This window comes from Salmo salar, chromosome 10 (genome assembly GCF_965601325.2).
Source record: "Salmo salar chromosome 10, fSalSal1, whole genome shotgun sequence".
NCBI classification, from domain to species: Eukaryota; Metazoa; Chordata; class Actinopteri; order Salmoniformes; family Salmonidae; genus Salmo; species Salmo salar.
Genome location: NC_138300.1, coordinates 75,015,849 through 75,040,000, shown reverse-complemented (window position 1 = coordinate 75,040,000; position 24,152 = coordinate 75,015,849). Strand labels below are relative to the sequence as shown.

At 43.9% G+C, this 24,152-nt stretch overlaps 1 protein-coding gene across 10 annotated transcripts in view; it reads right to left on the bottom strand.

Annotated features, from left to right (window-relative positions):
* myo9ab (myosin IXAb) overlaps positions 1 to 24,152 on the bottom strand; it is a 230,216-nt gene that overhangs the window by 92,637 nt on the left and 113,427 nt on the right. For 7 of the 10 annotated variants that reach the window (XM_082957151.1, XM_082957155.1, XM_082957152.1 and 4 more), the window contains exons 5-9: positions 19,678 to 19,777; positions 18,351 to 18,404; positions 16,303 to 16,403; positions 15,972 to 16,098; positions 10,292 to 10,381 (exon numbers count right to left, since the gene is read on the bottom strand). In XM_082957151.1, coding sequence (XP_082813277.1) covers positions 10,292 to 10,381; positions 15,972 to 16,098; positions 16,303 to 16,403; positions 18,351 to 18,404; positions 19,678 to 19,777 — 472 coding nt within the window. The remainder of the gene's footprint in view (positions 1 to 10,291; positions 10,382 to 15,971; positions 16,099 to 16,302; positions 16,404 to 18,350; positions 18,405 to 19,677; positions 19,778 to 24,152) is intronic. The other 3 variants (XM_014123956.3, XM_082957149.1, XM_082957150.1) reach the window with 3 other exon arrangements.

Sequence of the window (24,152 nt, the reverse complement as noted above, 5' to 3'; positions counted from 1 at the left end):
AATTCCCCGGAAGTTTGCGGGGGGTATGCTAGTTCTGAACGTCACATGCTAATGTAAAAAGCTGTTTTTTGATATAAATATGAACTTGATTGAACAAAACATGCATGTATTGTATAACATAATGTCCTAGGTGTGTCATCTGATGAAGCTCATCAAAGGTTAGTGCTGCATTTAGCTGTCTTCTGGGTTTTTGTGACATTATATGCTAGCTTGAAAAATGGGTGTCTGATTATTTCTGGCTGGGTACTCTGCTGACATAATCTAATGTTTTGCTTTCGCTGTAAAGCCTTTTTGAAATCGGACAGTGTGGTTAGATAAAGGAGAGTCTTGTCTTTAAAATGCTGTGAAATAGTCATATGTTTGAAAAATTGAAGTTTTTGTATTTTTGAGGAATTTGTCATTCGCGCCACGCCTATCATTGGATATTGGAGCAGGTGTTCCGCTACCGGAACGTCTAGATGTAAGAGGTTAAGGAGGACACAAGAAGTGGTGCTGAGACGTTGGAGAACGTGTAGCCCTATATTGGACGTTGTGCATTCACTCATGTACGCCCTAGAAGGCTACAAAGCGTAGCCTTAGGGGGTTACTTGTTTCTGAAAATCCTGTTACTGAAGGCATATCTATAATTCGTAACTCCTTCTACGTCCATCCGGATTGTATAATGTGTGGATCTCTGTAAAGACACCATCTGAGCCTAACTTTCTCTAAACCGGTGCCAACTGTATAACTCAGCTGGGATAGACAGCGGTAGGCTACATGGAACCATGCCTTGCTAGTGGAGAATGAATAGGAGATGCTAACAATGCTAGCCAATATCAGTGTAACATCAGAGGCCCAACATCGCGATACTTCCAGCAACGTTTCGCGAAGCAGACTCTACAGGCCAGACCGGGATTTGGGAAATCAATGTGAGAAGTGAAAGTTTCGTGAAAGGTTCGAAAGTAAAAAAACGGACATGATTTCATTTTCATCAAAAACAACTTTATATCGCAGGAGTGACTGATTTGACGGCCTGCACATACGCAGTTCAGTGCAAGAAGACACCCGATGACTAATTCTCTGCATGAGCTTAGCTAGCCAACACCGCCTACAAGCGTGATCAGGGATTTTTATTTGAGAAGCAGTTTCTAGGAATCTTCATACTGTACCATCTTTGGTAACATGTTAGCATGCCAGCTACATTCCTCTAATGCTAACAATGTTAGCTAGCCAACAATAGTGTAACGTTTGTTAGCATGCCAGATGACAGGTTCCTCTGGTTTTTCTACACTCCAAGCCCTGCTGTGCTACAACACTACAGCTTTAAGTGTTTCCAGACACACAAATCAGTTTTTGGACACGTCATCGATCCATAAAAAGCAACAGTGACATGATAGACGATTATTGTGCCTCGACAAGCCAAAGGGAAAATATGCTCTCTACTTAATAAGGTGACGAAAGGCATGCTAAGCTAGGGCTATGGCGGTCATTAAATTTTGTCAGCCGGTAACTGTCATGCAAATAAATGCTAGTCTCATGGTAATTGTCCGTTAATTAACCTCTCTTGGGTAGGGGGCAGTATTTTCACATCCGGATGAAAAGCGTGCCCAAAGTAAACTGCCTGTTACTCAGGCCCGGAAGCTAGGATATGCATATAATTGGTAAAGCTGGATAGAAAACACTCTAAAGTTTCTAAAACTGTTAAAATAATGTCTGAGTATAACAGAACTGAAATGGCAGGCGATACCCCGAGGACAAACCACCCCCCCCCCAAAAAAAAACTCAGCCTACCGCTATTTTCAATGGCTGTCACTTTTATTATAAGGCGAAGTCCTCCCAGATTGCAGTTCCTAGGGCTTCCACTAGATGTCAACAGTCTTTAGAAAGAGTTTCAGGCTGGATTTTGGAAAAATTTGCCAGAAATTGTAGTTTTTCTAGGTGGCTCCCATTTTGGCTGTAGTGTTTCCAAGCACGTGAATGAGAGCGCGTTCTTTGGTATTTTTCTCCGGTAAAGACAATAACGATACTCCGTCTTAAATTTTACCGTTTATTTATGTATTAGGGTACCTAAAGTTTGATTCTAAACGTTGTTTGACTTGTTTGGAAAAGTTTATTAATAACATTTGGGATTCATTTTGTATGCATTTTGATAAAGGGAAACTGGTTGGATTATTGACTGAAGCGCGCCAGCTAAACTGAGTTTTTATGGATATAAAGAAGGACATTATCGAACAAAAGGACCATTTGTGATGTTACTGGGACCTTTTGGAGTGCCAACAGAAGATCATCAAAGGTAAGGCATTTATTATATCGCTATTTCTAACTTCCGTGTCACACCTGCCTGGTTGAAATGTTTTTCATGGTTTTGTGTGCGGGGCGCTGTCCTCAGATAATCGCATGGTGTGGTTTTGCCGTAAAGCCTTTTTGAAATCTGACACAGCGGCTGGATTAACAAGAAGTTAAGCTTTATTTTGATGTATTACACTTGTGATTTTATGAAAGTTAAATATTTATAATTCTGTAGTTTGAATTTCGCACTCTGCAATTTCACCGGATGTTGGCCAGGTGGGACGCTACCGTCCCATATGCTTAATCAGAGTTATTCATGCAACTTTAGTTGGGATACAAACCTTAGGCTGCATGTTTTGATTTCGAATACATTCTAAGGCTGCATGATGCAACAAATGATTAAAAGGCATGAGCTCTGCTCTGTTTCTTGCAGAGGCCACACGCACTTCATCAGTCTCTCATTCACAACTTGTTAATATTCTCACCCATCAGACTATTCTCAATTTAATCTGGTCTTTACATATGGCCTACTAATTATGTATGGAATAATTTTTTACTTAGAATGGCCCACATAAAAAACGTCATCCGTAGCCTGCACTCGAATAGCGAACGCGGTTATGTTTTTAATTCGTCAGGTAGGCTAAACCGGTTGTAAAGTGGATTAATGTGCTTAATTTTAAGAATTGAAAAATAGAATATAGCAGCTCAAGAAATACAGTAGTGGCCAGTCAAAACTCTTTTTATACACGATTGCACAGTGACTGACCAAAAGAAAGCGTTCAGATGAAGCAGATACAGGACTGTTTTGCTAGCACAGACTGGAATATGTTCCGGGATTCTTCTGATGGCATTGAGGAGTACACCACATCAGTCACTGGCTTCATCAATAAGTGCATCGATGAAATATGCATGAGAGCACCAGCTGTTCCGGACGACTGTGTGATCATGCTCTCCAATGCAGATGTGAGTAAGACCTTAAAACAAGTCAACATTCACAAGGCCGCAGGGCCAGATGGAATACTGACATGTTCAACTTGTCCCTGACTGAGTCTGTAAAACCAACATGTTTTAAGCAGACCACTATAGTGCCTGTGCCCAAGAACACTAAGGTAACCTGCCTAAATGACTACCGACACGTTGCACTCACGTCTGTAGCCATAAAGTGCTTTGAAAGGCTGGTCTTGGCTAACAACACCATTATCCCAGAAACCCTAGACCCACAAATTTGCATACCTCCCCAACAGATCCACAGATGCAATCTCTATTGCACTCCACACTGCCCTTTCACATCTGGACAAAAGGAACACCTTTGCGAGAATGCTATTCATTGACTACAGCTCAGTGTTCAACACCATAGTGCCCTCAAAGCTCATCACTAAGCTAAGGACCCTGGGACTAAACACCTCCATCTGCAACTGGATCCTGCGCCACACTCAGGTGGTAAGGGTAGATAACAACACATCCGCCACACTGATCCTCAACACGGGGGCCCCTCAGGGGTGTGTGCTCAGTCCCCTCTTGTACTCCCTGATCACTTATGACTGCATGGCCAGACACGACTCCGAACCATCATCAAGTTTGTCGATGACACAAAAGTGGTAGGCCACATCACCAACAACGATGAGACAGCCTACAGGGAGAAGGTCAGAGACCTGGCCGTGTGGTGCCAGGACAACAACATCTCCCTCAACGTGATCAAGACAAAGGAGACGATTGTGGACTACAGTAAAAGACTGCCCCATTCTCATCAATGGGGCTGCAGTGGAGCAGGTTGAGAGCTTCAAGTTCCTTGGTGTCCACATCACCAACAAACTATCATGATCCAAACACACTAAGACAGTCGTGAAGAGGGCACGACAAAGGCTATTCCCCCTCAGGAGATTGAAAAGATTTGGCATGTGTCCCCAGATCCTCAAAAGGTTCAAAAGGTTCTACAGCTGCACCATCGAGAGCATCCAGACCAGTTGCAACTGCTCGGCATCTGACCGTAAAGCGCTACAGAGGGTAATGCGAACGGCCCAGTACATCACTGGGACCAAGCTTCCTGTCTTCCAGGACCTATAGAATTGGCGGTGTCAGAAGAAAGCCCATAAAATTTTCAGAAACTCCAGTCACCCAAGTTATAGACTGTTTTCTCTGCTTCCGCACGGCAAGCGGTACCGGAGCGCAAGTCTAGGACCAAAAGACTCCTCAAAAGCTTCTACCCCCAAGCCATAAGACTGCTGAACAATTAACAAAATCGCCACCGGACAATTTACATTGACCCCCCTCCCCCTCCCTTTTGTACACTGCTGCTACTCGCTGTTTATTATCAACGCATAGTCCCTTCACCCCCACCTACATGTACAAATTACCTCAACTAACCTATACCCCCGCACACTGACTCGGTACCGGTGCCCCCTGTACATAGCCGTGTTGTTCTTATTGTTGTTACTTTTTAATTGTTACTTTTTATTATAACTTTTTAATTGTTACTTTTTATTCTAACTTTTTATTTTAGTCTTGGTAAATATTTTCTTAACTCTTCTTGATCTGCACTGTTGGTTAAGGGCTTGTAAGTAAGCATTTCACGGTAAGGTCTATCTATACCTGTTGTATTCGGCGCATGTGACAAATAAGGTTTGATTTGATGTAGCATAATTTGAAATGGTGTTTTTTACATTGGATAAAAGCAGAGACACAGAGATACAAAATGGTATATCATACACTGCATTTGAGGAACAATGGGAAAGTAATTCTGCTTTGAAAGTTTAAAACTTGTAACCTCACTTTTGAGATAATGGCTTTTGAATGTTTTGGTACTACTACTGGAGAGTTTATAGGATGCTCTCGATGTTGCAGCAGTAGAACCTTTTGAGAATCTGAGGACCCATGCCAAATCTTTTCAGTCTCCTGAGGGGGAAAAGGTTTTGTCGTGCCCTCTTCACGACTGTCTTGGTATGTTTGGACCATGATAGTTTGTTGGTGATGTGGACACCAAGGAACTTGAAACTCTCGACCCTCTCCACTACAGCCCTGTCAATGTTAATGGGGGCCTGTTCGGCCCTCCTTTTCCTATAGTCCACGATCAGCTCCTTAGTCTTGCTCACATTGAGGGAGAGGTTGTTGTCCTGGCATCACACATGAGACCGAATCAAGGTGGTCGGTCACCTATAGGCTACGCTTAGAGTTATTTGGCTACTTTAGTTGCGATTCAAACCTTATTAACACATATAGGCCTATTGGCTAGGCTACATGATGCATGCGGCTATGATTTGAAAAAGTCAACAACAACAAAAATGCATGCTCTGTTTCTGGCGTTAGACTGCACACGCTGGGCATTATTCACAAGTGAATGCATGCTCTGTTTCTGGCGTTAGACTGCACACGCTGGGCATTATTCACAAGTGAATGCATGCTCTGTTTCTGGCGTTAGACTGCACACGCTGGGCATTATTCACAAGTGAATGCATGCTCTGTTTCTGGCGTTAGACTGCACACGCTGGGCATTATTCACAAGTGAATGCATGCTCTGTTTCTGGCGTTAGACTGCACACGCTGGGCATTATTCACAAGTGAATGCATGCTCTGTTTCTGGCGTTAGACTGCACACGCTGGGCATTATTCACAAGTGAATGCATGCTCTGTTTCTGGAGTTAGACTGCACACGCTGGGCATTATTCACAAGTGAATGCATGCTCTGTTTCTGGCGTTAGACTGCACACGCTGGGCATTATTCACAAGTGAATGCATGCTCTGTTTCTGGCGTTAGACTGCACACGCTGGGCATTATTCACAAGTGAATGCATGCTCTGTTTCTGGCGTTAGACTGCACACGCTGGGCATTATTCACAAGTGAATGCATGCTCTGTTTCTGGCGTTAGACTGCACACGCTGGGCATTATTCACAAGTGACAATATTCTCCCCCATCAGACTATTCTCAATTTAATCTCGTTTTTACATATACTAAATAATATATGTGTGAAATTTGTTTTGATTTCGAATGGGCCATTTTCATGCACCTGTCGGAACACGGGCAGGGGGAAAAAAATACATCATCCCTATGCACTTGAACAGCGAATGGAGGACGCTTTTCCTGCGGTTCATTTTCATGCCAGCCAGCTAGGCTATACTCCGGTTGTAAAGTGAAGCAATGTGCTTAATATTAACAAAGATAAGAAAATAAACATAGTAAGCCTAGAGAAAACTGATGGGATCCTCCTCTTTTTAAGAGGCCATCAAAACTCTGTTTTCTCCTACGCAATTGCATAGCATAGCCTACAGAAATGTTGCAAAACACTTATTTCATTCCATGCATCACCCAGCTATGAGAAATTGGCTCTCGCAATGAGGTGATCCTATTCCGCTCAAACTCTGAATAACAGGGCTCTCATGAAGTGTTTGATATTCGAATGCATTTGCATTAACGCCAACGTGATTAGAGGGACAATAGAGCGCAGAGTACCAGGCGATTAGCGACTGGCAGTTAAGCATGTTTGGTAGGCTATTAATGACCAACAGAGCACCGTTTCGGAGAAGTCTAGTTACCGGGACTCGACGGTCACGTGGAATTTGACTGCGGTCATGACTCGTGACTGCCGTTGTGGAGGTAATACGGTCACCGTAACAGCCATATGCTAAGCTATTATAATAGGAGTGTTATGGAAGGGGAATGGCGTTTAAGTCTGGTGGGCTGTGGCTGGTCAGACACAGATCTGTGCTGTAACTGGAGGCATGCCCAACATACTCTACATGACAGAGAATTATGTCTGTTAGGCTTACATACTACACATTTGTACTTTATTATGAACGTTCGGTAACCTTGCGTGCCCCTGAACACAACCCTAATGTACAGTAGTGTCAGCAGGCAGGTACGTGTGTTTAAACCAATTCGACTAGGTCGAGGGGAACACCATTTTATGAGGAAGTAAAAATGTGTGATACGCAACACATTTCTATTAAAACGGACTATTGTGTTGTATCCCTGAATGCACCCTTAATGTGCAGTGCATTTGCAGTACGTCTCTAAACAGCTTCAACTAGCTCCAGGGGAGTAGAGAATCGTGACCAAGCTAAAAATATGTGTTTTAAAAAGCCTCCTCTTCTTCCCTAATGCATTATTGATCTAGGCGTTATTTTTAGAGGTATGAGCTTCGCTGTTTCCTGCTCCCAAAGGTTATGTAAGTCCACATGCATTATGCAACAGTTTCAAAAGACACTCCCAATCAAAACTGCTCAAAACGTCCACCAGGGATTGTCAAACACAATGTGTCGCGTCAACGAACCTCCATTGTCAGGAAACGTCACAACCAGATTAAATTATTTACCACAATGGACCTACAGTGCTAGAAATGTCAGGACATTGAATTTGATGGAGAGGAGAAAAAAACTGCCTGAAAACAAAGTTTATGAGATGGCCACCCAAGAGGCTGACAAAATAATTAGAGGGAAGTTATCAGAGAGAGTTTAGTAAACTGTTCTGGGGTCGAGTCTGTAACAAAGTCTTGGCTGGTGTTCGGTAATTAGAAGCCTTTGCCGAGGAGCCTAACAGAGGGGGCCTTGCTATTTCTCTCTAATGTCTTACAAACGCGCTCCGCGAGCCACAGGAGGAGTAAAACAACACCCTGCATGAGACCGCAACGCAAATAACTTGCTAGCCTCTTCTCCGACGGGGTGTGTGTGTGTGTTTTTGAAGCGTTTGTGTCCAATTGGTTGCCTGTTTGTGAAGCCAGTTTATAGAAGTGTGTGTGTGTAACATGTTTAACGATACATGTTGGGACCAGAAGTCCCCACAAGAATAGTAAACAAAGATTCAACCAACTGGATACATTTTGCCTGTCCCCGCAAGGAAAAAGGCTATTTATTTGTAGGGGGTTTAGGGTTTAGATTTAGGGTTAGGGGTTAAAGGTTAGGTTCAGGATTAAGGTTAGGTTTTGGGGTTAAGGTTAAGGAAAACAGGATTTTGAATGAGAATCAATTCTGTGTCACCACAAGGTTAATAAAATAAGACTGTGTGTGTGTGTGTGTGTGTGTGTGTGTGTGTGTGTGTGTGTGTGTGTGTGTGTGTTTGATTGTGTGTACGTTAGCTGCAAAGACATTTAAATAGCTTTGATATAGAGTGGCACTATTTAATCTAAAGCACATGAATGCACAGCAGAGCCGTGGTTAATTACAACACACGCTCTACCTCTCTCATTAGCTAGCATGCAGCGAGCCTTAGCTACAGTAGGCTCCTTTTTATAGGACATCTTCCATGAAATAACTAGGTTAATGCTTGGTAATATATAATTGACAGTGGAATAAACTAGCAATTAAGTCATGAGAGAAGGAAACTGCCAGGTATCCAACCGCTCAGGCCGTTCCTCATGTGTGTTAACCCCTTAGTTGGGAACAGAGAGAAGCCTTACTACTGGACCAAAACAATTAATAAACACTCTCTCTCTCTCACCTATCTGATGTTAGGAGGGAAAGGTCGCACAGAACCTATTGGAATGCAGCCCGAGTCAATAGAGAGAGGAGAGAGAGTAAGGGTGACAGAGAGAAACAGAGAGAGAGGGGGAGCGAGTAAGGGGGAGAGGAAGAAAGATGGTATAGGCCTAGTTTCTCCTCTGGGAGCAGAGAGGAGATGTCTCAGTGACCAGGGGAACTGCTACGGCCTCTGCAGTCACTTATCCCTTTCTCCACAGTTGCCGGGCCAACAACAACCACAGCCTTATCCTACTGATGTACTGTAGTGTAGAGAACATGCTTGGTGCTGTTCTGTGCAGATTTCCTTCTGACACCAAATGGAATCTCTCTCCATCCCTCGCTCCTTTCTCGAAAAGGCTCATATTAGGCTGTGACAGATGGGGATTTCCATGCAGTGGAGGGCCCCTTGTTTTATTTCTCTGTCTTAACTCTCCACCTCCTCAAAGACCTCTCTCTCTCTCTCCACATTAAGTTGTGGCGGATGGGGGACTTCCATAGCATTAGCAGAACAACAGAGCTACGGTAACAGTAAGTATTGAGTATGTATCGTAGCCACAGTCTTCCTATAGGATTACGTTTTTAAAACCCATTGTCTGAGCCTCTATTACGACTGTATATGGAGAGGCTGAGGAATACAGAAACAGGATTTGGTTTCTGGCCCGGCTGTATATTCCAGTGGAGGTTGCACATTCCTAGGCGGAGACCACATGACTGTCTGGGGGGATGGATGCAGCTATTGTGTAGCTAGTCGCTAATGTGTAACCAGAAGGGGGTGGGACGTTGGAGGAGAGCTCCGTTATAGACTAGCCTTGTGTAGGATTTCCTCTGAAACACAAACACCCCCAGGGGGCCTTGGTGGGTGACAGGCAGGAACTCATATGAAATGGTTGAACGCGAATGCTGGGCCGTGTTCATTAGGCATAAAAACAAAATAACAGTTCTGTTTGCTGTTGCAAAAAAATTTTGAAACTTTTTCCGTCAATGAACTCAACCCAGGTTTTGTATTAATGTCATTTCAAATAGGCTCTCTGCGAGATTTGGCATACATGGGCGACAATGACGCTTTTTTGGCGCTAAGGGGGTTAACACCACATAGTAACAGAAAGTCACAGAGGAAGAGACCCATAACGCCACAACCCTGAGGAATGGGGGGGGGAGTCAGCGCCACCACAACAAACCCTCCTGAGACGGCCCTTTATAATCCCTGACCACTGACGCACTTTGCGGCCAAAACAAAGCGACTCCGCTTTGCTTTCTCGAGGCCTTTTGGAATGTACTGTACGCCCCTCCCCCTGTGGACTACAAAAGCCTTTTGAGTTTCGGCGGAAGGAAAGCAAATCCAAGCAAACAAGTAGTGTCCTTAAGAATTTCGGCTGTCAACAATTCATAAACACGACTCTATAAACTAAGTCCCTAAACTTTATACAAGATGAAATAGCTAGGAGAGTTCTGAAGCTCTGAGGCTGTGTTGTTGTCACTGTGGGGTCAGCTAGGGTTCAAAGCTGCCTGTGTGGTCTGGTGCAGTTGTGTTATTATGTTTGTTATCATAAAAAGAGCAGGAAATCTCGCGGTCACCTCTGCCAGTTTGTATGGCACGATCAGCCGCTCTCCCACCGTGACAGTCTTCCTGGTGGTCAGAGCCTCGAACAGCATCTCCTCCTTCACCTGCGGACATAGACAAGCACAAGGTCAGTCAAAGCAGAGACAGGAAGTCACTCTGAATAGAGTGCATAGCTATTAGTTGCATACATACATTAGATAACAGATAGCGGTTAGCCAATACTCTACTCAACCCCCTCTTTCTAAGTGACACTGATATGGTTAGCTGAGATTAGCTTCCTTGTGTTGAGCAGGACACAGACGCGCACGCGCTCACGAACCTGCTAGCCTTGGCCCCAGCAGACAGCCCATTGAGAGAGACAGCTGTCACTGCACACACATCTGACCACTCATCCATCCACTGGGATTATGCTGACAGATGCTGCTGAGGACGCGGCAGAGGGTACCCTGTGTGTGTGCGCGTGTGTTTGCGAGAGAGAGAGTGAAGTAGCAGGGCGTTGATCTTTCAGTTGCTTCCTTTATAAAATGGTCTTTGATGTAAACAGCAGCATTTGTGAGGGACACTAATCAGATTTAAGTTCATACTTCTTGGTAATCCCCCACTGGGTGCGGAGCTAATTCTACTGCTCACTGATTGGTCTGTGCTTCATGACTGTCGCCTGGTAATCGCGCTTAGATTCCATTCTCTTGCAAGGTTTTTAATACAGAAAAAAAGAAATCTGTGCTGTTACTGTATATTAATACATTTCTCAATCAAGTTAATGGGAGATGTGCCCTGAAGCAAAGCCCAAACTGACACTGGAACTGTTTTACTGTCATAGACCCATCACTTAACACCGTCCTAGCTCCACCTAGCACTACTGGGACCCTGAGGTCCGGCCAGAGGAACCAGTCTGTCAACTCTACCATCTGACCCTGCTCCACTTCCTCTTCCTGTTCTGCCCCCCCCCCCACAAGAAACAGGAAGTCCGTGCCAGTCATATTCCCATTCATGCATCAGTCTACACTACAGCCAATTAGCTTTCCCTGTGGAAAGTGCTGCTCACGTGACACCACAGTGTAGTAAACGCAAAGATGGTGAATTGGTGACCGATAGTTCACCCGTGGTATGATATGATACATGTTTATGTTCTAGATATTTGCTGCTTATGTTAGTGGTTTTGAGGTGATTTAGGCATGCTTTTAGAAAAGCGCTAACAGCTATCAAGCACATTGTTTTGCAGCAGACACTAGTGCTAAAGCTTATCCCTAGCCAAGTAAGCAAACCCAAATCTTCAGTTGCGGGCTGTCTCTCCGCTGTATAAATTAATGGCATTAGTATCTAATCATTTGGGCCGAGCTATCCCATTAATTCAGCAAAACCCTGCCTTGTTTGAATGACGTGACACCGCGACTACTCTACCAGAGCATTGAGAAACCCCAGTATTTCCTTTCGAAGGTGCTTCTACTCTCTCCGACCCTCAACATGTGGTGAGCATGTGCCTCATCTCACGTCCACATAAATCACATGGTACTCGCGGCACAAAAACGACTCTCTTCCTTTAAAAACACCCAACTGGTTCCCCTTTCTGCATAATACCCTGTGGCACACTTGTCAGGCTTTCCAACACACTTTGATCATTTTATCAGTGACTCAACAGGGTAGACTGCGTAATCCTTGTGGTTTGTGTCCGTGGGTAGAGCGACGCAATCCCTCACTTCTGAGGTAAATGAGAACAGCATGGCCGACTGTCGAGTAGGCTCCGGTCAGAGTTTCTACAGTAAGTTGACATCAGCTAGCGGTTACGTCATGGTTTTGATAGCGCTATGTAGGCTTTATGTCAGTCAGTTTGCTTAAGTAGTGTAGAAAGATACCTTGATGCCCTCCTATAACATATTCTGGTCTTTAAAGCACAGCACAATTAGATATATCACCTGTGACAATGACAGGCTACATTCTGAGGTACAGGAGAAATGCTCAGCTGGCTGCCAGCATTCGCAGTCAGATGCCGTAGCTGTGGAACAACAGCGGAGAGTGATGATGTATTGCGGTTCTACTGTAGGAGGGAGATGCAGCAGTACACAGAGTGTAAGAGCTGTGGTTAAGGAGGCAGGCGTGTCTAATGCAAGCCCAATCCCACAAGGCACTTGTGTGGGTTCGTTAGCACTGCAGTGGAAGCGTGAGTCAGAGAACTGGGGCTACAACACATCCAAATCCCATGCCCTTTTCACACTAATCGACCTGATCGGAACCGTACAGTGCTGGCTCAGATATTTTCCTTTTCAGCATGGTTCCAGTAACTGTGGTGTATACAGGCTGGTTGCGGTACAGTTTCCCATGGGCCGATTTGGCTCAGTTCCGTAGTGTGAAAAGGGTCAAGAAGTCTCCTTTGTAAGGAGAATGTGATCCGGACCCCAAAAATAAGGACACTCTTCTCAGCACAACTTCTGAATAGAATTAGATATTCTATGGACCTCCTGTTCACCCATCTGCCATGCTTTTTCTTCCGATTATGTCTCCCACTTGAGTTCCTCAAATGGAACACGCCCATTGTCTAATAATGTTAGTCCTACAGTATAATGTCAAGCTTAGCTTAGCTTAGCGCGCGGTGTGTGTGTGTGTGTGTGTGTGTGTGTGTGTGTGTGTGTGTGTGTGTGTGTGTGTGTGTGTGTGTGTGTGTGTGTGTGTACACGCTGGTCCTAACGGGGCTTTGGCAGTTTCAAATGAGACCACCATGTATTTACAGTGCAAGTTCAGCCAGTTCTGCTCAAACAACCATTTCAACAATGTCAGCTTTTGGGGGTGACAATACTCCAACAAACTGTCAGGAGTAGGATGGGATTCGTAAAGGGTGGTGTGTATCTCATTGGAAATATTTGATTTATGAGGGATTTCTTTGCACTAGTACCCTTGCATTGGCCTCTTCGCTAGCCTGTGGCAATCAACACCATAAAAAACGATTTGCAGTCTACGCAAACATTTGAAAACAATTCGCTGACGAATTATGGATGCCATGCCACAATTGATTGATTGATTGAGAGTGTGTGTGTGTCTAATATATATATATCACTATATTCTGGCTGTCATGAGCTCTAGTCACCCAGTTTTCAAAAGACATCTCAATGTCGAAAATGAAAACAAGTCTTATCCCACTGGGCAGAAACTGGTTGAAATCAACGTTGTTTCCACGTCCTTTCAACAAAATATGATGACGTTGAAATCAATGTGGAAAACTGATTGGATTTGCAAATAATCAAAGTAAGGGATTAGTATTTTCTTCAAACCTTTCACCTAAATTCAATGACATGGTGACATTTGTTGTTGATTTCACGCTGAATTTACGTTCGTTGACAACTCGAACAAATGCAAATCAAAACAAGATGTTAAACTGAGGTCTGTGTCCAGTGGGACGACTCCATCAATAAAGCCAAAAACGCCTCGCAAAATGATAAACTATCAAATGATACGCTGGATGCAAACCCAAATCATCTTGGAATACATTTTTACCCCATCTCCAAACTGGACACGAGGTGATACAGTGAGTTAGTAATAAAGTCCTGTTGTTGCTACTCTGCGTCACATACTGCGACTGTAAACCAAATCCATTTGTATTCCTTACAGCCATTAAAATACACAGGAATCAACGTGCCAACTGCAGCTCATGCGTTCTACGATACAAATGAATGTGTAATGTTTCTTTTACATTGCTTGTGTACAGGCCAAACAGTTTAACATGTCAAGAACCAATATCCATATGTACAGTATTCAAATCTCTCAGTGTCTGTCTGTAAACCTGAGCTGAAAAAATGTAACACATATTTTGGAGAAAAAAAGAATGAACATCCTCTCACCTCAGTCATGGGTAAATCAAATGAGAGTTCCAAGCCTCTATTGATACAGTTGAAGTCAGAAGTTTAACATACACTTTAGCCAAATACATTTAAACTCAGTTTTTCACAATTCCTGTCATTTAATCCTAGTAAAAATTCCCTGTCTTAGGTCACCACTTTATTTTAAGAATGTGAAATGTCAGAATAATAGTTGACAGAATTATATATTTCATCACATTCCCAGTGGGTCAGAAGTTTACATACACTCAATGAGAATTTGGTAGCATTGACTTTAAATTGTTTAACTTGGGTCAAACGTTTCGGGTAGCCTTCCACAAACTTCCCACAATAAATTGGGTGCATTTTGGCCCATTCCTCCTGACAGAGCTGGTGTAACTGAGTCAGGTTTGTAGGCCTCCCTGCTCGCACACGCTTTTTCAGTTGGGCCCACACATTTTCTATGGGATTGAGGTCAGGGCTTTGTGATGGCCACTCCAATACCTTGACTTAGTTGTCTTTAAGCCATTTTGCCACAACTTTGGAAGTATGCTTGGGGGTCATTGTCCATTTGGAAGACCCATTTGCGACCAAGCTTTAACTTCCTGACTGATGTCTTGAGATGTTGCTTCAATATATCCACATAATTTTCCTGCCTCATGATGCCATCTATTTTGTGAAGTGCACCAGTCCCTTCTGCAGCAAAGCACCCCACAACATGATGCTGCCACCCTCGTGCTTCACGGTTGGGATGGTGTTCTTCGGCTTGCAAGCTTCCCTCTTTTTCCTCCGCAAGCTTCCCTCTTTTTCCTCCAAACATAACGATGGTCATTATGGCCAAACAGTTCTATTTTTGTTTCATAAGACCAGAGGATATTTCTCCAAAAAGTACGATCGTTGTCCCCATGTGCAGTTGCAAACCGTAGTTTGGCTTTTTTATGGCGGTTTTGGAGCAGTGGCTTCTTCCTTGCTGAGCGGCCTTTCAGGTTATGTCGATATAGGACTCGTTTTACTGTGGATATAGATACTTTTGTACCTGTTTCCACCAGCATCTTCACAAGGTCCTTTGCTGCTGTTCTGGGATTGATTTGCACTTTTCGCGCCAAAATACGTTCATCTCTAGGAGACAGAACGCGTCTCCGTCCTGAGCAGTATGACGGCTGCTTGGTCCCATGGTGTTTATACTTGCGTACTATTGTTTGTACAGATGTACGTTTCTTTTGATTTTCCTATGATGTCAAGCAGAGAGGCAATGAGTTTGAAGGTAGGCCTTGAAATACATCCACAGGTACACATCCAGACTCAAATGATGTCAATTAGCCTATCAGAAGCTTCTAAAGCCATGACATCATTTTCTGGAATTTTCCAAGCTGTTTAAAGGCACAGTCAACTTAGTGTATGTAAACTTCTGACCCACTGGAATTGTGATACTGTGAATTATAAGTGAAATAATCTGTCTGTAAACAACTATTGGAAAAATTACTTGTGTCATGCACAAAGTAGATGTCCTAACCGACTTGCCAAAACTATAGTTTGTAAACAAGAAATGTGTGGAGTGGTTAAAAAACGAGTTTTAATAACTCCAACCTAAGTGTATGTAAACTTCCAACTTCAACTGTAGGTCATAATATTGCAGCTCAACCATACCATAGCCGACCTGCGAACAGTCCTTATACTAATAACTGCTGTAGCGTAGAATTGTTCAGTTTTAGGGATCTGAAGTAGCTGTCAACCTTGCCTGTCAACACAACAGAAGGCACTCCCATTACCTCGATGGGTGAAATGTGAAGGAGAAAAAAAACAAGGGACATCATAAAACACCACAGATATCAGAATCGACGGGTCACGAAAACGAGTGAATGAATGACTAATAGACAAGGAGGTATACCTCGAGCAGCTCCGAGACAGTGGGCAGCACCTCCGGGTTACAGATGTCTATGGAGTCGTCCCTATAGGACTTCTTCCTGTAGCGGATGTTGCCCAGGTGGAGGATAGCAGACAGCAGGGAGAAGATCCTACCAGACAGGAAGGGAGAGAGGGAGGGAGTCAAATACGAGTTAAGGTGAGGATAAACCTAGACAACTGCATTAGAAATGATTGTGTGGAAAAGATGGAGAGAGAAAGGGAGAAAGAGACAGACATGTGGGGCGTGTGTGTGTGTGTGTGTGTGTGTGTGTGTGTGTGTGTGTGTGTGTGTGTGTGTGTGTTAGTGTACTTACTGTTTGCGTGTGGCAGGGAGGAACCCCACCATCTCCATAGCCAACTGCAGCCGCTCAAAGTCGTGCTTCAGGTCCTCCCCTTCCACAGTGAAGCAGTCCTGCTGAAGTAACGAGTATCGCTATCAACAGACAACACTTGACCATACAATATACACCTGTACCGTAGAATACCACACACACTACCTATTAGGCATGTCTTACAAACTCTAACACTACTTTTGACTCAACCACCTTACCATATCTTTTTCTAGTTCACATCTTATCTGATTTACTGAATCTCTCTCTCGAAAAAAAAATCAGGGATAGTCAATTTCGGTCCTGGAGCTTTGGTTTTCATTCTCTCCTTCTAATCAGGGTTGATTGATAATCATGAATCAATCATTTAAAAAAAAATATATATATTTTTAACTGAACTATTTTGTCCCTCCAGGCCAGGAACTGAATAAGCCTGCTTTATACAACAGCCTTATGGCATAAGAGTGTTTGGTTGTTGTTCTAAGGGAGGTGGTCAAGCCAAAACACACACAAGGTTGTCCTTCCGTGCTCGGAGCCTGGTGGCCACTGGCAGGGCTAATGGAGAGCGGCCTTCCTCTCAGTTCTAATGATGGTGCAGAGAGCAAACACACGAAACGGGATCAGCTTCTAAAACCACTTAACATTCTTCCCTACTGTTTGGATTTCTTTACAGTTTCCAGGGTACAGTGGGTAATGAGCCATTTCTGAGGTGAAAATGTGCACTTTCTCCAACATGAGATTTGAGGCTTCACAAGCGCTTGGGTAAAGAAGAGAATGTCCAAATTGCTGGGTTCGTTGTTCGTTTTTTTTCAAATGCCAAACGGCGCAATGCGATATGTCAAAGGAAGTTGAGAAAACAAAGAGAGATCATTGTCAGCCAGTTCCAACTTGGAATCTCTGGGCCGACACCAAACCCTTAACTCTGATACTTGTCTAATCAAAACAAAATCGGTTCAGGTCACTGAGGGAATGACTGAAGAAAGCTCCCTTCTTGTTCTTTTTACCTTCTCAAACAGAGAAAGGTATTTTATTCAGCGCATATGCTACTGTTTACTTACCACGCCGTGTCATCAAGTTAACCCTAAATGTACATGGTGAACATTTTTGTGATAAAAGTGGATACATATGGCATATCGCTTTTAGCGATGTTCCCACTTGGGGCCGAATTCTGACTTGAGATACTGTCTGTGCATGTGTCTCAAAAGATTCTTTTAAAATCACACATTGATATCAGTGCGAGAACTATTTCAAGTTAGGATTGGCCCCTTGTCCTAATCACAGACTTTAGCGGTAAATGCCTTTTGACAGGCCACCGGTGTTGTGTGAGAAAGTGCTCATCATTCAAAATGTGTACTACGACAGCATGCTTCTCACACCCAAGCAATTCGACCAAAGTGAACCCAAAAAAAGACACGGAAATACACCCACAGCCACCAAGCCAGAAACATACCACATCCCAAATAAATAAAAAAACGGCAAACATGTTTGGTCATTGTGATCTTGTGTCAGACGCTCCTTGTGATTGTTTATGTTTCAGAGCGTGTGAGTGAGAGAGTAGAAAAGAGAGGGAAAGAGAACAGCCAAGCAGTCAGGAAGCGTTGGGAGGCACAGCGCGACAGACGGACTCTGACATCATCTCCTCTGGCTCAAGGGTCAGGGATTGCAGACGAAAGGGCAGGGAGGTCATAGACTCACCCCTGAGACATGCCATGTAAACAGACACTCAGACGGGGGGGGGGGGGGGGGGGGGGGGTTGGATTTGAAGCAGTATCCCAGATACAGGACATCACAATGACCACTACATAGACCACTATAAGTGAAGGCTGTGCAGACAACGGCAGGGAGACAACAACACACTGAAAGATATCAACACACACACTCCAAAAACAAACAGGAGTGTGTTCTCACGTGTGTGAAGACGTGACAAGAGCCGAGGCCCAACCCAGCACCAAATCGACCCCACATGTACACAGACACACGCGCACGCAAAAAAGGTATGCACAACTAAACACACACACACACACAATACTGACCAGCTCGCTCTCATAGTAATTTTCCCAGTGGAGTCTGTGGGATTTCTTTGTCATCTGGAAGTAAGGTAGAGGTGGTTAGAGAGAGGTATGTATACACACACTCAAAACACACTCACTCGACTGACTAATAGATGACGCATACTGTTAATACACGGGGGAAGATTCACTAAACTGTTCTAAACACACACACACAGAGACCACAAATCCTCAAAGCTGCGATAATTAAATCCATTTAGCAATGACCTGATCTGAAAAATGAATGACTCAACTGGTTTGAATTGCGGAGAAAGATCTGTCTTTCCAAGAATGTTTCGAGTGAGCGAGAGAACAGAGGGTGACACACTCCAGACTCTCCCTCCCTCTCTTTGTGGAGACACATGGACACAGGAAGGAAGTAAGAGTAACAGAACTGCTCAGCTGTGGGAGGAATTCACACCCTGCTCCCAGATAGGGTTAGGAGGGTTCACTGGGGATGGGCTACATAGACAGACAGACACAAGCAAATGCTGCCATGCATTGCACATGACGGCTTATATTCTTCACAAAAAAAAGGAGAAAAGACAACAGCAATCTGTTCGGAGAATGTCCTTTGTATCGTGCACGTGTTTCACAGACACGTATACGGTCACGGTCATACAGAGAGAGAGAAAGACGGAAAGAGCGACAGAGAGATACAAAAACACAGACTGCTTTACACACCATGAACACACATGCCAATCGTCACACGCACACACACACACAAACACACGACACTGCCAGCTCTGCTGCACGCGCCAGGAATCCAGATTAACTCTCCACTCGTGCTGTCGCCATGGAAACAGCGGTGCATAGTAACAGACGGTGTGGAGCTGGGTTTGTTGTCGTGGGGATTAGGGGTGTTTTGGGGGAAGAGGAGGGGGAGAAAAAAAAAAAACGGTTACTTTTTTGGGATGCCAAAAAATAACCAAGGAACAAAGGATTCAGATTTTCACCAGTGTCCTGTGAATCTGTATATGCATCTGTTGCCAAAGTAGGCAGATGTGTGCACACACGCGTGAGCACCACGCACACACACACACACACACACACACACACAGTAGTGGTGCTGTGAACAGACACACATTCGAAATGTGGGTCAAAGCAATCAGCAGCCAGAGGTGTTGAGACGGGCTCCATTTAGGAACTGAAGCGCGAGACAAACATCCAACAGACGTGCAACCATTAGCCTCACCTGCAGTCTAAACAGCTCTCTTGCGATTACATGTGACCACAGGATACACACACACACACACGAATACACCCATACTACATCCTGATTCCGTGTGTGTGTGTGGGGGGGAGAGCCCACCTGGTTGAGGTAGTGGTACTCCTCAGGTTTCAGCAGGTGGAAGGTCTTCCTCTCCTCCTCACTGGCTCCAGCCAACAGGTAGTAGAACACATGGTAGTTCCTGGAGAGAGGAGGGAGACACAGGGTCGCCAACGTCGTGTTCAATACGGCACACAACCGAACACGTTTTAAAACTATTTGCAACGGAAAAAGAGAAAAGCGTTTCTTATTGGACTGGTCCATGTCGTCCTTTCCCCTGTTTCAGTCTGTTTTCTTATGGTTGATGCCCAATGAACACAACCCAGATTGAGGTAAAAACAGGGTTGCCAGATTGACATATTTAACATGAGATTTTCTGACACAATATAGAATAAGAGAGTTCTCCTGAGTGGGCCAATGGGTTAGATAGAAGAACCAGACGGATGATTTAACTGACACTTGACCACATTGACTTGTCACATGTGGATTTTGCTCCATAAACTCCAGCCTAAGTCAGACTTGTTTGATGTCACGCATTGCCGTCAACACAATACAGTGTTGTACACACACTTAAGTACAGAGCTATCCTGTTGACAGCAACGCATGACTAGAGCCGAAAATCGGAATTCAAAATGTGCGACACGCGCATGGAGCTCATCTGATATCTCCCGAAGCAAAAGTGTGGTCTCTTACGACCGTTGAAAGCAATAGGCAAACCCTGCAGAGACTCAATCCGCGCAACACATTATAGATAGCGAGAGGTTGTATTTCCAGTGAAAACAAAGAAACAGTACTTTGCCAAAGTATTAAACCATGATTAGGCGTGACAAAGACTGGGAGCTTTCCAAGTGTGTGTGTGTGTGTCTACCTGTGTCCAAGACATTGAACTGTAAATTTGTACTTCGGTAGGTTCAAGACTTGGTCTAAAACCTAACACTTATCGGAGTGGACACTGTGGTTAACAGTGAGACGGCCAGCCCTCCCTCTCTCTCCGTGGGTGTTACAGAATCCCCCCCGGTCTAAAGGAGAAGGCTGGGAGGTCTGGTTTGAGTTTGAGCCGCATCAATATGGCCGCCTGTGCTGTCATCATGGTGAAATGGAAACCTTGGTGGCCAGCGGGGCCAAATTCAGGGCTCGGGGGATAAAATAACCACTGTTTTAAACCTATTAGGGATTTTGTGATTTAACGATGATGAATATTATGATGGGTTTTAGGGGGCTGTGTGGGGGGGGGGGGGGGGAAATTGAAGGGAAAATACAACAGTCAATATGAGCAAGCAATGAGAGAGGCCGTTATTCTGGTCTATTTTCGTATGTACATCAGATATCCTGGGTGGTTTGAGGAAATTAAGTTGGCTTACAGGTATTGAGTGTCAGAGAACAACTGAGGCGAGAAAAACTGAAAGTTACTCGGAATATCAACTCAGTGGCCTGAGTGGTTAGAGTGAGATAGGAAGGTTGGGGATTTGATCCCAGGTCGAGTCATACCAAAGACTTAAATAATGGGACCCAATGCCTCGATATATATCAAGCTGTGTCACACTACAGATACAGGAGATAGGCTCCTGACCTATAGGCCTTAATTGTCCAGGCTGTCCCATGTACCGTATATAGAGACATTAAAACACTGGACACTTCCCATTTATTTTATACCGTTGTTCATACTGTGTGTGTGTGTGTGTGTATGTATATATGTATGTATGTGTGTATATATATATACGTATATGTGTATATTAACATATATATATACATATATACATACGTATACATACATATATACATACGTATACATACATATATACATACATACATATATACATACGTATATATATATATATATACACACACACACACACACACACACACACACACACATACATACATACATACATAGTGAGGGAAAAAAGTATTTGATCCCCTGCTGATTTTGTACGTTTGCCCACTGACAAAGAAATGATCAGTCTATAATTTTAATGGTAGGTTTATTTGAACAGTGAGAGACAGAATAACAACAAAAATATCCAGAATAAACAAATGTAAAAAATGTTATAAAAAGATTTACAGTTTAATGAGGGAAATAAGTATTTGACCCCTCTGCAAAACATGACTTAGTACTTGGTGGCAAAACCCTTGTTGGCAATCAGAGGTCAGATGTTTCTTGTAGTTGGCCACCAGGTTTGCACACATCTCAGGAGGGATTTTGTCCCACTCCTCTTTGCAGATCTTCTCCAAGTCATTAAGGTTTTGAGGCTGACGTTTGGCAACTCGAACCTTCAGCTCCCTCCACAGATTTTCTATGGGATTAAGGTTTGGAGACTGGCTAGGCCACTCCAGGACCTTAATGTGCTTCTTCTTGAGCCACTCCTTTGTTGCCTTGGCTGTGTGTTTTGGGTCATTGTCATGCTGGAATACCCATCCACAACCCATTTTCAATGCCCTGGCTGAGGGAAGGAGGTTCTCACCCAAGATTTGACGGTACATGGCCCCGTCCATCATCCCTTTGATGCGGTGAAGTTGTCCTGTCCCCTTAGTAGAAAAACACCCCCAAAGCATAATGTTTCCACCTCCATGTTTGACGGTGGGGATGGTGTTCTTGGGGTCAGAGGCAGCATTCCTCCTCCTCCAAACACGGCGAGTTGAGTTGATGTCAAAGAACTCCATTTTGGTCTCATCTGACCACAACACTTTCCCCCAGTTGTCCTCTGAATCATTCAGATGTTCATTGGCAAACTTCAGACGGGCATGTATATGTGCTTTCTTGAGCAGGGGGACCTTGCGGGCGATGCAAGATTTCAGTCCTTCACGGCGTAGTGTGTTACCAATTGTTCTCTTGGTGACTATGGTCCCAGCTGCCTTGAGATCATTGACAAGATCCTCCCGTGTAGTTCTGGGCTGATTCCTCACCGTTCTCATGATCATTGCAACTCCACGAGGTGAGATCTTGCATGGAGCCCCAGGCCGAGGAAGATTGACAGTTCTTTTGTGTTTCTTCCATTTGCGAATAATCGCACCAACTGTTGTCACCTTCTCACCAAGCTGCTTGGCAATGGTCTTGTAGCCCATTCCAGCCTTGTGTAGGTCTACAATCTTGTCCCTGACATCCTTGGAGAGCTCTTTGTTCTTGGCCATGGTGGAGAGTTTGGAATCTGATTGATTGATTGCTTCTGTGGACAGGTGTCTTTTATACAGGTAACAAGCTGAGATTAGGAGCACTCCCTTTAAGAGTGTGCTCCTAATCTCAGCTCGTTACCTGTATAAAAGACACCTGGGAGCCAGAAATCTTTCTGATTGAGAGGGGGTCAAATACTTATTTCCCTCCTTAAAATGCAAATCAATTTATAAAAATTTTTACATGCATTTTTCTGGATTTTTTTGTTGTTATTCTGTCTCTCACTGTTCAAATAAACCTACCATTAAAATTATAGACTGATCATTTCTTTGTCAGTGGGCAAATGTACAAAATCAGCAGGGGATCAAATACTTTTTTCCCTCACTGTGTGTGTGTGTGTATATATATATATATATATATATATATGAGATTCTTCAAAATAGCTACCCTTTGCCTTGATGACAGCTTTGCACACTCGTGGAATTCTCTCAAGCAGCTTCATGAGGTAGTCACCTGGAACGCATTTCAGTTAACAGGTGTGCCTTGTTAAAAGTTAATTGGTGGAATTTCTTTCCTTCTTAATGTGTTTGAGCCAATCAGTTGTGTTGTGACAAGGTAGGATTGATATACAGAAGATGGTCTTTTACCAAATAGGGCTAAGTCCATATTATGGCAAGAACAGCTCAAATAAGCAAAGAGAGCAAAAATCTCAAATTTGGACTCATTAAGACATGAAGGTCAGTCAATCTGGAAAGTTTCTTCAAGTGCAGTCGCAAAAACCATCAAGCACTATGATGAAACTGGCTCACATGAGGACCGCCACAGGAAAGAAAGACCCAGAGTTACCTCTGCTGCAGAGGATAAGTTCATTAGAGTCACCAGCCTCAGAAATTGCAGCCCAAACAAATACAATACAGTGTTCAAGTCACAGACACATCTCAACATGAACTGTTCAGAGGAGACTGTGTGAATCAGGCCTTCATGGTCGAATTGCTGCAAAGAAACCACTAATAAAGGACACCGATAAGAAGAAGAGACTTGCTTGGGCCAAGAAACACAAGCAATGGACATTAGACCCGGTGGAAATCTGTCCTTCGGTCTGATGAGTCCAAATTTGAGATTTTTTGTTCCAACCGCCGTACCTTTGTGAGATGCCGAGTAGGTGAACGGATGATCTTCGCATGTGTGATTCCCACCATGAAGCATGGAGGAGGTGGTGTGATGGTGCTTTGCTGGTGACACTGTCAGTGATTTATTTAGAATACAAGGCACACTTAACCAGCATGGCTACCACAGCATTCTGCAGCGATACGCCATCCCATCTGGTTTGCGCTTAGTGGGAATATAATTTGTATTTCAACAGCACAATGACTCAAAACACACCTCCAGGCTGTGTAAGGGCTATTTG